Source organism: Antrostomus carolinensis, unplaced genomic scaffold, assembly GCF_000700745.2.
Source record: "Antrostomus carolinensis isolate BGI_N321 unplaced genomic scaffold, ASM70074v2 scaffold2277, whole genome shotgun sequence".
NCBI classification, from domain to species: Eukaryota; Metazoa; Chordata; class Aves; order Caprimulgiformes; family Caprimulgidae; genus Antrostomus; species Antrostomus carolinensis.
This window is the reverse complement of record NW_010329296.1, coordinates 1-14302: the sequence shown is the minus strand read 5'-3', so window position 1 is coordinate 14302 and position 14302 is coordinate 1. Positions and strand designations below refer to the sequence as shown.

At 36.9% G+C, this 14302-nt stretch overlaps 1 protein-coding gene across 1 annotated transcript; it reads right to left on the bottom strand.

Annotated features, from left to right (window-relative positions):
- Positions 1-2209: 2209 nt before the first annotated feature.
- Positions 2210-13014, bottom strand: LOC104528466 (band 4.1-like protein 2; the record flags this gene model as incomplete). The annotated part of the gene is made up of 6 exons (XM_010172487.1): positions 2210-3473; positions 6134-6272; positions 7648-7728; positions 9792-9890; positions 10438-10560; positions 12454-13014. Coding segments are annotated over 5 exons (972 nt in total), but the record flags the coding sequence as incomplete, so codon positions are not given.
- Between the last annotated feature and the right edge of the window lie 1288 nt (positions 13015-14302).

Here is a 14302-nt window from a genome sequence, read left to right as displayed (position 1 = left end):
GGCAACCACCAGTAGCCTCGGAGACAGGAATCTGGGAGCGTTGGTCATTGAGCCTGGCCTAGTGGTAGGATTTGCTTCACGCCAAGCAGAGCAATTTAACACTACAGGTATTAGCAGCATTTCTAATGCTTGTAAGTTGTACTAATGTTACTAATCCAAGTACCTTTCTTCAGGTGTAGTATAAAAACCCTAACAACTGAGCAGCCTGAAAATCAAAACAGTTTCAAACCTTCCAGGAGTGCAGTCAGGTCAACAGTATGTGATACCAGCTGCTCCAAGAAGCCCACTTCCATAGTTAACGTGCCTACAAGCTGAGAAGCTCCCGCTCCATCTTGGACAAGAGTACAGTTAGTTGTCGTTCTGATCACTATCAAATCTCACAATCTCTGACCTCTCTCATAGTATTTCATTTATTTTATTTCACCTACCTGATTTCTTCTGTGGACAAACTAAAAGTTGCTATTCAGCTTGAGCTGTCGAATAGAAGAATACTTCAAGAAACACTTTGTATTGTAGTTGCTCATTGTTTTGAGCATTATTTTTTTTTTAATAGTCTGTCACCAGAGTTGCTTGCTGTCCTTTACAAACCTTAATCTAGGAAACAATCCATAGAACAATTCAGACACATGGTCTGACTCTTGGGATTGTCCTATGCTAGGACAAGAGTTGGACTTCATGATCCCTGTGGGTCCCTTCCAACTCACAACATTCTATGATTCTATGATTTATTATGAACCCTTAGGTGATCATGATTAAAAAGGACGTAGTAAGTATTTTTGTATAGGACCCATGTGACTCACTTTTTAAAGTATTTAAGTAGAATTAATTGCTGAAATATCTTCTCATTAAATGGGACTGTAATTGTATTTGAAATTGCCTATGTATTATAAAGCCAGCTAGCTTGAAGTGGCTTGAGAACAATTTCTTTTGTTGCATGTTGCAGTTTTTGTTATAGATATTGTATTAAACTCAACAGAATTACATTATATTCCAGAACATGTGAATGATTACATACAACCAGAATCTGGAAACTTCACTAGTTTTAGGATTGCTCACACGTCATGTTTTTCTGCATGACAATGGTTGTTTAATTAGTAAGTGTTTAATCAATGGAAGTGATAGCTATGCACAAGCTATGCTGACCTGAAAGCACTATTAATTTTTCCCTGACAAAAGGTTCTGATTAGTATTTCAAGGAATACAGCTCTCAGTAAAAGTAATATTGTTTTCAAGAATATTATATTTGCAGTTTTAAGGATTAAATACAATTGCAATAAAAACCAATATTCATCTAGTGTCTTAACAAATCAGAAAGATCTAAATCAATGAAGAATTGAAGTAACACGCTTTCCTTCCATCGACGAGTTCTGCAACTAATACTACACCATGTCAAAAAAGACCCGAAAGACTTTATAGAGCTTTTTCTTACACACTGTTGTATGAAAAATCCATTAAGACATCCCCCCAAATACATGTATCTCCATTTTGACCTCCACTTACATATCCCATGCTTGCCACTTCCCTGACAGCCTCCCGATTCATGCGCGGTGTTGTGGCAGCGTTCTTATGCTACTGGGTTGGGTGGGGTTCCCTGCCCCATTTTGAAAGGCAGAATTGTCTCTGTTTTTGAAGAAAAGGAGGTAAGATTGGTACCTGCTGTTTTTCTGGGTAATGTGGGAAATACAGAAATCAACATCTTGGTTACTGTTGTCTTATGTTATGCAAATTACATGAAACTGGAACTAATAGGTATTTCTGTTAAGCAAGCATGCTGACAGATGGCAGCAATATAAACTGAGAATAGCACCAAAAATACACTGCTTAGAAGCAAAAAATAATGCAGTGAGAAGCATTATAATTTGGTTTGTTACTTAAAGATCATAGTACATCTTAACTCAATGAACTCGGTAGAAAAACTTGCAGACTGAGGGGCATTTTAACTTGCATTGTGCTGTCCCAAATCTCATCTGTTCTGGCACCCGAAGACTTCTCTGAACCACAGAAACCAGGATGCTTATTGGAAGATGTCTAAAACATGATGATGCTCTCGTTTCAGTATTAGAAGCCAGACAACTGTGCCACCTTTCTGGCAGACTACCTGTTCTAATCCCTGCTTTGCGAGGTTCTGTGGCCACTAGAATTGCAGTTCTTGTAACTGACTTGCTCACTTTAAATATCTTCCAAGTTTATGTCTGAGTGCCAAAAGTCATACAGAGAATAAACAACTTTATTTTATAACAGAATTACAGAAAGCAAAATATCACTTAATACAACTTGAAGCTGCTATAAATCTAATTTGGCATTTTAACTATACACAGAGTTGACAGCAAAAAAACCCCAAACAACCAGCCCCCCCTCCCCACCCCCGGCAAGAACAAAATAAAAATAAAATCCAAAATAATTAACAGGTTTCTCAATGGCAGTCTCAAAGGATGGTACTATCTTATTACTTTATGAATGGAGTCCATCGTACGCTTTTACTCAGCATCCTAAAAACCTGCATTAACCATTAGACGAAGCATCTGAAACGTGTAACTTCTCAATAACAGAAGTGTCAGTTCTAACATGGAGACAGTGAGGTTTAATAGAAAGCGAGCGTTCTACACATGTATTCAAATAATGGAAGTGTTGAAGTTTGGACACAGTAAGAAAAAAAGCACTAAGGTTTTAAGCTGCCTAGATCATCTCTTGTTGGAAGAAGAGAAAGATATTTTGTTCTTCCTTCTTTCCTTATCTGGAATGCTGCAGACAGCAAAATGTCTGCAAAAAGTTGAGCATTGGCACCAAAGTGCAAAAAGAACACAGTGCTCAGTCAGAAGAAACGTGTCTGCAACTCCTTCTCCTCTACAGACTGTCACACCATCTCTGCTCCACAGAGAGGAGAACCTTAGAACAGAAAGAGTTGCAGAGATATCAGTATAAAATTTATCCAAAGAAATATATTTTTTCAAATTTTAGGAAACGTTGTATATTTATAAAAATCTTTGTTATGTGATACCATATATTTACCTGAATAATCTGGAAAAAAAAAAATCTGTAAATAACTCCAGTAAGAGATTTCACTTGAAATATTTGGAAAAAACTATATCTAAATTAGTAAAGATCCCCTTTCCTGCACAATTACCACCTGCTCCAGTGAACAATGCTTTCCGGACTTCTTTTTTGTTCACTTTCATATAATTAAGAATCAGCATCAAAAATACAAGTATTTGTGCAAAAGAAGATCATACGCTCTAAAATTCCATGTAAAAAAAAAAAATAATCTAAGATTGTTAAGAAGTGGTTATAAAAAATAAACAGGAAAGACTGTAAGAGAACATAGACCAAAGATGTTAAAATGGGAGTTTGGTATTGGCATTTAAGTCTTGAACATGGTCATCATTGCTAGGCTTGGTGAACTCAGTAGAGTAGTGATGACTTGGAATGATTACAGTTCTTCATGGTCGTGATCACGGTCAGTATCGTTTTTACCTCTGGAAAAAAAGCAGCGGAAAGATTACATAAGCATTCATAACAGATACTACGTGACTGTCACATTATTAGAGACAAAAAGTTATTTTTTCCACAGAAGTTATTTTGGGGGAAGGTTATTTCATAAAAGAATGCTGCATTAAATAATGCCCCCTTCAATCATGAGGTAAACAGTAATGCAGCTTCTATCAACGCTTTTCTTGCTTTAGTGTATTTTTTCCTTTCCCAAAATTCTCGTGGTATTTCAGTAGCCACCTCTTGCACAGTTTACTGAAAATTTTAATCACAATCTAGTGTATAAATAAAAAATGAGGATATTTGGTCAATTAATAATCCCTCAGACTCAGAGTGTAGTATCTCTCACTTTATTACTAGAGAAAACAAGTCAATACAAACAATACTGCCATAGTCATTGGGACAGAGCTTTCATCACCTTAGAAACAACTAATCAGAATTAGTGGCGTGACTCCATTGCCTGAACACAGTTGTCTAGAGCTGTTTCTGCAGCCCCACCTGCCCTTCAGCTGCTGCTACAGGAGGGCATAGAGCTCCTGATGGTCCAAGCTGCAGACAGATACTCAAGGCACTTCAGGTGGCCTGCGTTTACACAACTGAATTTTTTCCTTAATGTTTAACTGAAAGGCAACATCGGTCAAACAAGTCACCAGAAGCAACCCTCCCACTTTGTTATTTCCACGGTTTATAACAATAAAAAAGGATTAATGTTACAGCATTAATATCCAGGTGAGTGTTGACCTAGCACTTCCAAACTTGACCCATGTTGTTTTCCTGGTTTGTACAGTTATGAGCAAAAATTATTCATTCATTTTCAAAACATACAATAAAGTGTCCAAAACTGAAAAAAAATTCAGGAGCTCATACTTAGCTCCACTGTGATGCAAAACCTCCAGCTTCTCTGCAACCTCAGAGGAAAACTAGCTGAAAGGTAATTTATACCTGCTCGCAGTGGGGTTGGAAGTAGATGATCTTTCAAGTCCCTTCCAACCCAAACCATTCTATGATAATCTAAACAAACACTGTAGTTCTAGCACAATCTGTATGAGGCCAGGAAAGGCAAATTGAACCACTTTGATGGAGAACGTGGACAAACTTTCTGTCTGCAGGCAGAGAACAGGCATCCTACTCTTATGCTCATGGACTCTTCTATGCCATTCAACACTGCTGCTCTATGCAGTGCTGCAGGTGGCAGGAGTTCAGGATAAACTCCCAGAAGAGTCGATGTGTGCAGTGATAGGAATCAACAATTCTGATGACAGATGAGAAAAACTCTCTCCCCCATACCTCACAACCTCTAACTGATCATACACATGTCAACAGTTGGCAACATATATTAGCTGTCCCTGTCCTCAGTCACATAGGTCCCTCCACTCTTATCCTATGTTAAAGAAAAGCAAGACATTTCTGGATAGGTGAAATAAACTTCAGGCTTTAGCCCACGTATTTCAGTTTAAAATATGCATCTGTGATCGGTGACTAGTACAGGAAGACTCAGATTTCTTGATAACTATCATCTTTCATAGAGAAGCACCCAGAAGGTGCACTTCATATCTTCTCAAACTGACACTTGCATCTTTTCTCCTCTGGATCACTGCAGTGACACCTGACAGTGAAATCTTCAGCACTTAGGAACATCAGGCACAGGAATAATTTCTCATGTTGAGATCAGTTTTATCAGGATTATGTGAAATACACCCTCCTCTCCTTATAGTAGCTTACATCAAATCTGGAATCAAGTCAGTAGCAGTGTGTATCAGCTTGTATCAGAAATAGTGGGGCCAGGAGGACTTGGGAAGTGATTGTGCCCCTGTACATGGTACTGGTGAGGCTACACCTCAAGTACTCTGTTCAGTTTTGGGCCCCTCACTACAAGGCACTGAGGTGCTGGAGCACATCCCAAGAAGAGCAATGAAGCTCGTGAAGGGGCTGGAGAACAAGTCTTATGAGGAGCAGCTGAGGGAACTGGAGTTGTTTAGTCTGGAGAAAAGGAGGCTGAGGGGAGACCTTATTGCTCTCTACAACTACCTGAAAGTTGTACACACATCTACACACATCGACTCTTCTGGGAGTTTATCCTGAACTCCTGCCACCTGCAGCACTGCATAGAGCAGCAGTGTTGAATGCCATGGAAGAGTCCATGAGCATAAGAGTAGGATGCCTGTTCTCTGCCTGCAGACAGAAAGTTTGTCCACGTTCTCCATCAAAGTGGTTCAATCAAACTACCTGAAAGGAAGTTGTAGTGAGCTGGTTGTTGGCCTATTCTCCCAAATAACAAGCAATGTTACACGAGGAAATGGACTCAAGTTACATGAGGAGAGGTTTATATTGGATATTAGGAAAAATTTCTTCATCAAAAGGGTTGTCAAGCACTGGAACAGGCTGCCCAGGGGAGTGGTTAAGCCACCATCCCTGGAGGTATTTAAAAGACATGTATATCTGGTACTTAGGGACATGGTTTAGTGGTGGACTTGGCAGTTTTAGGTTTACAATTGGTTGGACTCCATGATCTTAAAGATCTTTACCAACCAAAATGATTCTACTATTCTATATTAGAGACCCTCCATTTTTTTCAAGCCTTTTCTTACAGAGTACAACAGAAAACTGATGCTCCATTTTCCTATGTTAATTATATACATGAGCTTACCTGAATTATTTGCTTGAGGGCATTTTTTATTTTACTCTTCATCTTCCTCAGCAAGTTCAGTTTCTTTGTGCACCACCACTCTTGTGACAGACATGTCAGGGTGCTGTTCTTTGGCTTCTTTGATTGCCTGTGCCAGGGCCTGCAAATGTATTTGAAATACGTAACGCAGTAACAGCAAAAGGACTTTCATGTGGGGCCAGAAAATGGGACAACAGTATCAGAAATTTTGGTTATAATTATTCAGAACTCCAAATTCCTGAATTTCAGAGGTCTCAGAGGAAAAAAGTAACCAAACAACCAAAAATCAAATAACAAAATCATCAACAAAAAACCACCCCACAAAAATCAATCAACCCCCAAAACACAAAACCCAACAAAAAGCCCCCCAACAACCCGCTATGCTAAAAAGTTACCAAAATTTTCAGGAAGTAACAAATAAACATAAAGTTATTCTGTAACTTTTGCTACCTCATTCCGGGAGACAAAAGGTATTCTTATACTCCATAAATTTTTGAACTTTTGCAACAGATCTGGCAAATAAAGACTGCACAAGAACGTACACAGTACAAAAAAAAAAAAAAAAAAAAAAAAAGAACTCCCTGCAGTTTCCTGAAAAAAATTGAAAGATTCTTTGGAAGATGTACTAAGTGTGGTACTGAAACTCTGGAAGATCATAACAGAAATTTCTTTCTTAGCATAAGAATCTCTTTCTTCTCCTTTTATTAGTTTAAGAGAACTTTCTCCAGTTTAACTCGGGGAATTGTAAATAAAAGTATTCTCAGTTTCTTATGATCTCTCCTTCACATTTTAAGAATTTTTATCTTCTTGAGAGATGTACTAATATACGCAGTTGGACTAAATGATCGTTGCAGGTCCCTTCCAACTGAAATATTCTATTCTACACAAGGCTTTGCAGTCAATCATGAAAGCATCCTCTGAGGCAGAAGAGGCAAAAGAGCTTCACTGCTGCTTTAAACTTCAGTGAGTAAAATTGTATTTTTTACTTCCTATTTTATAATTTATTTTTTTTTCTTCATTACCACTTATCTGAAAACAAAGAAGGTATTAGAGAATGGTTTTACTAAAGCATTGTCTGGTATACTAAAGGTATTGTGTGACTTCCAGATGCAGTAGAGACTTCCATCTATCCAGATTAATGTATCAAAATGAGATTATTTTAGTAATGCTTTTCCTCCCAAATGGCAAAAACCCCACTAAACAAATTTGGTCTCCTCCAAAAAAAGCAATCACTTTAAAAATAGTAAGAAATCCATTCACATGATCTATGATGCAAAGTTACAAATGCTGTTTTTCTTTCAGTTATATTCTAAAGGTTCCTCATTCAGAAAACACAATCACTTAACAACTTCGCCACAATTAACAGTCTCAGGGTGTTTCTATGTCCTCTTACTGAACTTCTCGACCTTTCTCTTATTTCAGGTTTCTGAAATATCATCTAGATCTCACTGGTCTACAAAAAGCATGCTGTAAGTGTTAACAGCTCACATACTCACCTCATCATGGTCAATATCTGCATCTCCAGTAATGACAATGCGCTTCTCAATTCTTGTTTCTGATACCCCACCTTTCACCATCTACAGGTGGCACCAAAAAAAAACAAACAAAAAAAAAACTTCCTTGTAATAGCTCCATATTGCCACAAAGCGCTCCTTTCTGTTGCACTGAAGCAAGTAAATTTCCATGACTGAGTTACAATTAGTAGTAAATATTCTTGGTGCTAAATTATCCTTTCCTTTTTCAGTCACACAGTCAGTCACATTCTAGCAACTGCTAAACTTCATAAAAACCAAACAACAGAGAACTGTTACTGGAGACCAAGTTTGAACAGATCTAGATATGCAGACAAACTGGAATTCCAGCTTCTTCCACCATATAAATCTGGCAACAAGGAAATTCCAGGAGTCTTTTCTTTGATTTCAACCCATCTATCATGGGCATCTTCTCAATTTCTCAAGAATTCCATGCTATTAAATACAAATATGATGTGGTTTTCAGTTCTGCCATTTATGGACCATAGCGAGATATTTTCAACATATTTCACATTCCTGATGTAAATAATTTTGTGCTTTGTTTCTTCATTTCTTGCTCTAACGATTAAAACATTTTAGTTTATAGAAAAATTCTCACAGAAATAACATTGCATACTTTTTTTTTTTTTTAAATATCAGTCTGTATAAGAGAAAAGAATAACTACTAAAGATACACTGACCATATTAGAAAAGATCCAAGATGAATCTGTTAAGAACTTGATTAGAATATTAAAACTATTTTGGCAGGTCCCTTTATCAATAATGAACAGTCTGGGGTGTAAAATAGAAAGTTAGTTTAGAAAATTCAAAGTCTCTTGAATTGACAATAAGCAGTCTATAAGAAAAGATAAGGATCTGCTGCATTACAGTGATCCCAGTAATTTCTTAGTAGAAGAGAAGATTGAAACCACTTTCTCTAATGATTCCTTCTTTTTTTTTACCATCCTTTTGTTATCTAAACTTCACAAATAAATGTCCACTTTTTTTTTAACCTCCTTTAGCTGTGGTAACACAAGTTAACAAATAAAGACTTTTTCCTGTTGATTAGTGTGTGTAACGAAACATACACATTTTAAATTCTGAGGTTACTTTATGTTATTTTTATCGGACAACTTTCCAACATCATCCTTCCACTGTCATTCTGCAAATAAAACTTTCAATCTTGATAATTTTTTAATCTTAAGAATACATATATTGAATATATATCAAGTGAGTAGTGAATTATTGCTCCGTTGTGATATGATGTGAAACTTCTTGTCTTGGGGAGCGAAAAAAATCCCAAACTCAGAGCTTTATGTTTCCTTCTTCCCTTTTGCTACACCCTAAACAATGCTTTCTGTAATTTTCTTGGAAAACTACATTAAGAGTTCAAAGACAAGAGTTCAAAAGTCTGTTGTCGGGGCACATCTGAAATTTGATAAATATGTACATAAATTATTAATTAAAAAATAATCATCATCACACTTTGCTAGCTCTAACATACTCTGGCATGAAACATTACATGAGGCTAAACCAGACGTGATGCCCTGTTAACACTGAGCTTTCCTTTCCTTTTCAAGCGTGGAATGCAGAGCACATAATTCAGCACCCAAATACGCTTGTGAAGTGGTATGGTCTGTTTTTAAACATGTTCTAAACATCAGCACAGGGATCATCACCACTAAGTCTGAGAAAACATTATTTCAGCTGATGTGATTAGGAGGGCTCCTGCAACCTCAGACAAAAAAGTTACATTAATAAAGACTCTTTAAGATATCAGTGAGTGATGACAGGATCAAAAATGTAAAGATTTAGGTATGTACCCATTTGCCAAACACAAAAATAAGACTTACATGAAGTACTAAAAAAAACCCAACCATATTTTTCTCCCTTTCCCTGTCCTGTTCCCAGATATTCCTACCTATTCATAATGGTTTCCCTGTTCAAAATCTGTGTACAGAAAGATTAACTCTCACACATGCCTGGAATGAATCCAATACAACCCATTTCAAGTCAGTTTTCTTCAATAAATTAGCAGATACATGAGAAACTTCATGTAAGACTTTGAAGGGTTTTTTGTGTTTTTTGCTTTTGTCTTTTTCATTCAGAGAGACATTATTATATTTTACCTTTGTGATGTGTGTAGTTGTGGTAGTAGAAATTGATTCTGATGTAATTGTCTGTGCACTGAGCAGCACACCAGCATTACCACCAGCACTGCCATCAAACTGTAAGGAAAAAAAAGAAAATATTTATGTATTTTGGCATTTAAAAGCTTTGTTTTCACAAGAGAAAAGGCTGGTTTTACTTCCTAAAAACATTCTTCAGTTCAGTTAGAACTGAAATCTAAATAGAAGCCATGCAAGTTTACAGAGTCATGTAAGACTGTTGTTACGGTTCATTCTTGTGGAAAATTTATGATCAATGTTACGTGTTCCTCTCAGGAGCCATGAGATATTTTAATCAAGTTTCCAAAACTAAAAAGGAGTTTTACATTTGCAGGCAGCAACTAAGTCCTTATATTAAAAAAAACCCAAACAAACAAAACAAAAACTAAAACAACAAACAAAACACAAAACAAAAGCTTAGAACTTCCTAAGTAATACTACTTTGTCTACACACATTTCACTTACCTAATTCATAGCCAAAGTATAATCATAGCTGCTAGGAAAAAGTATAGGTTTTTGAAAACGCATTTTTTGTACATTATCTATTTTCATCTACAGCTGGAATAAAAACCAGCTTGCAAGCAATATAATAATCCAGTCACCATACCTGTGGAGATTCATATGTGATAGTTTTAGTTTCTGTCTGAACAATTGGAACTTCTTTAGTGGAGATTTCAGTTCTCTGTGTGGCATCTGAAATGGTTACCATCTCTGTTTTCACTACTGGAGGCTGTGGTGCAAGAAATAACCAATCAATTCCAAAGACAGAAAACGGTTTGTGAAGTGGACCAAACAAACACAACCAAAAACTCAAGAAAAGCATAACAGTAAGATAAGTATTTGACTGCCTTCCCAACCAAAAAGCATGCAATAAATAAGCAAAGTGAAATGAAGACTAATACACCTCTAATATCTACATAACACAGTAGGAAAAATTCATCTCCTAACAACCTTGCTAAAGTTCTGTGTTTCAGCCAAGAGGACATACGATAGAAGGCAATTGCTAAAACTAAGCTGCAACACAGGTATTGAAAATATGTAAAAGAGCATCACTAGGAAAAAAAATTAAAATCTCAAGTTTGCACAAAGAAGCTGATAGCTGGCTCAGATGGATAAGCTTCACGTTAGAATCAATCAGGGAAAATACCTCTTATTGCTCAGTCAAACTGAAAGTAAGGACTAGAAATTCCAAGGAAATTACATAAAAGTAACTTTTTAATATGTTCTACTTCTGGAACAGAAAAACAGCTCTGACAGTTGGATTTTAAGCAGTCTACATTCAGTATAAAAATTCTGGAAATCAATGGCTTCTTTTGACAATAATCCTAAAAAGCCTCTTTAACTATTTAGAGTTAGCTAGGGGTATTCTCTGCAATATCACAAAAAAAGCAACTAACCAGGAGTTTGCAAACCAGTGAACTTGTAACTTAATCTTATTGGAGCAGACTTTCAATATATTTGAGAACTTAAAAAAAAAATCTAGTAAAGCTTTTTGATATTTTTCTAGATGCATCAAGTTAATATCTCATACTGATTCTGAATGTACATAGGGGGAAATACCAGGAAAAAAAAAATTCCTTTCTTTCCCCCACACACAATTGCACACACAGCCTCCCTTCTCTGCTTCCTCCAAAGGAGCTATGAGTTTAGGAAGTGTGGGTGCCTGCAACTTCTAAAGGTCTTATAAACTAATTACTTCACATCATTAATCAGAACACCTGTGTACACAAAAGACTACAAAAGAAAGAAGGTAAATTGTTTGGATTTAAGTGAAAAAAAAAAAAAAATAAATTGCCACCATTACAAGAACAAGCAGGTACATAACTAGAAAAAAACCCACCCAGTTTTTGAGAAACTCAGCAGAGGATCATGCAAGCTTTACAAAGAGATGCATCCCTGCGCTTCGATATTTCCCTTTCTGCGTCTTTGTAACGTTTGCCCGGTAATGAACCTTTTGACCTTGTTTGGCTTAAAACAACTGACTGTGGCTGGAACCCGTGCATGCTTCCCTAAATATCTACTGCACTACAAGACTTCATAGTAAGATCGTGATATATGCATCATCCCTTTACAATGCAGTGGTCTCACCTATGCAGTTTGTAGCCATACTTATTCTAGTCTATAAATTCATAACCTTTTTTTAAAGGGAAAAAAAAGGCAAGAAAAGCACTGAGTAATGAGGGGGGGAAAAGGGAACAAAAATTTGTGACGGGTGTTTTCTAATTTCAATTGCCAATAATTTTCCAATCACAATTACATGTCATGGACGTGTCGAAAACAATTGACAAATAGACAAGACGAGACTTAAAACATTGGCAACATGTAAATAATAAAAATATATTATGTATATGCATATAAAATAGGGGGGAGATAAAAAGGAGATGTCAGTCTTCGGAAGGTTTGCCTTACTGGTGATTCTCACTCAGTTCTAGCAAAAAGTCAGAAACCATAACTGAAGGAGTCAGAATTTCACTGCTCATCAATGGTTTCCCCTTCCAAATGATCTGAATCTTGTTGGATGCCTGAAGAGCTGGAGGATTAGAAGAAGAAGAAAGGCAGATATATTTTTCACCCCAAGAAAGATCTCTGCTTAATCTAGTTGTCAAACTGTTCTACCATTTACCTCAGAACAACAAATTATTTGTGGTGCAACATCAATGTCAACATGAGACATATCTCCATTGAGTCTGAGCTGTTCTTCCTCTTTTTCTTCACCTAAATCTTGCTTAATTTCCTCTGACAAGTTCTTCTCTTCTGTAGCTATAGTAACTGCATTTTTCTGAACCAATTCTTCAGCTGTAACTTGTGTGTGCTCAACTGGTACGTTTAGTTTACTGCCTTCTGGTGTGGCTTCCACATGCTGTATTTTTTCTTCATGTTCTTTTCTTTTCACATCTTCCTCTTCTTCCTGTTCTTCCCTGATGACTTCCTCAATTGCCCTATGATGTGGCTGGTATTCTCCCACCTCTTCATCCTCACTCTCACTACTACTGCTGCTGCTGCTACTATCTGAGGGCAATGATGAAGAGTCCTTTTTTGACAGCTGCTCCACCTTACATTTTTCCCCAGCATCAGTGGCAACTTGCATTTTCCCCTTGTTGGTTTCGTCTACGACTAGTGTTTCTTCTATCCCAACCTCTGCCTGCTTCTTCTCCTCCACTATGTCCAGAGTCTCATGTGAACTCTGCACAAAAAACATGTATGAGGAAAAACAAAAGTAGAGTATATGAATAAATTAAAATGATGGAAACAAAATTAGCTGATGGCTGGTTCATGTCATATAGAAGACAAAAGATGGTTGTGATAATTAATTGAAAAAAGGAAAGAAAGAAAGAATGAAGATGGATTGGAAGAGTTAAAGCCAAATTTAACTATGGAAAAAGCAGTAGAACCTTATCAGCATCGCTGACTCCAGTACAAGGCCCTTCTGCTCTGGAAGCAAGTCTCTGTGAAACGAAAAGCAATCAGAGGACAAAAATCAATGCATAACCCTTTTCAACAGTGTAACATCCTCCAAACAAGCTTTAAGAATGTATGTACATGATACTAGATAGATACTGTGTATTCACTGCAAGACTCATAGAAATATGGTCCTTCCCTTCTACTTAATTGAAATATTCCATTAAAAAGTAGGTAAGAACTATGGACATTATTAATTGGGATAAGAATTTAATTATGAAAGACTGAAAATAAAAGCATGAATGCACTGGCCAGTGATGCTACTGAGGCAGTTATTTCTCTGTTAGATCAGGAAATAAGAATAAATAATATTAAGAGAAAGTAAAAAAAAAAAACCAAACCTATTTAGCATTCTACTATCAAATTTACCTTCATACAAAATAATAATTAGATCAGGAAATAAGAATAAATAATATTAAGGGAAAGTAAAAAAAAACCACAAACCTATTTAGCATTCTACTATCAAGTTTACCTTCATACAAAATAATAATAAAAAAAAGACTTGTAAGATTTTATTAGTTGTTCACCTTTTGTCTATTACTTTATGAAACTTAATAGGTAACGAGGGAGACTGCTTAGGGTGGTATGTTGTCAGAACAGCAATACATGATTAGCAAGACGAGCCTATTAGGATCCAGTTCGGAGCCAACATGATGAGATTAAAGCAGTTATATTAGTATTTGCTCTGTAACAAAAGCGATCTGCGATGGATATCCCAGGAGGCCCACTGTAAGTTAGGTTTTAGGTAGTTTTATTGATCTGGTGTACCTTTAGCAAATGGTTGGGAGCAAAATTTGAGTGCAAATGCTAAGAATAGAAAAATCAACACACCATCTGTGACTTAATGCTAGCTTTTGGGCGGTTCCCCAAGCAAAGCACCTGCAGAGCGCAAGGCAGCATTGCTGGTGAAGCTTCAACAGGTCCCAGTCAGTACCTAGGTGCTGCCAACCCGGGATGCCGCCCTCCAGCCGGACCTCTCCCCGCTAACACCAGCAGCCCGCCCACCGGCTCTG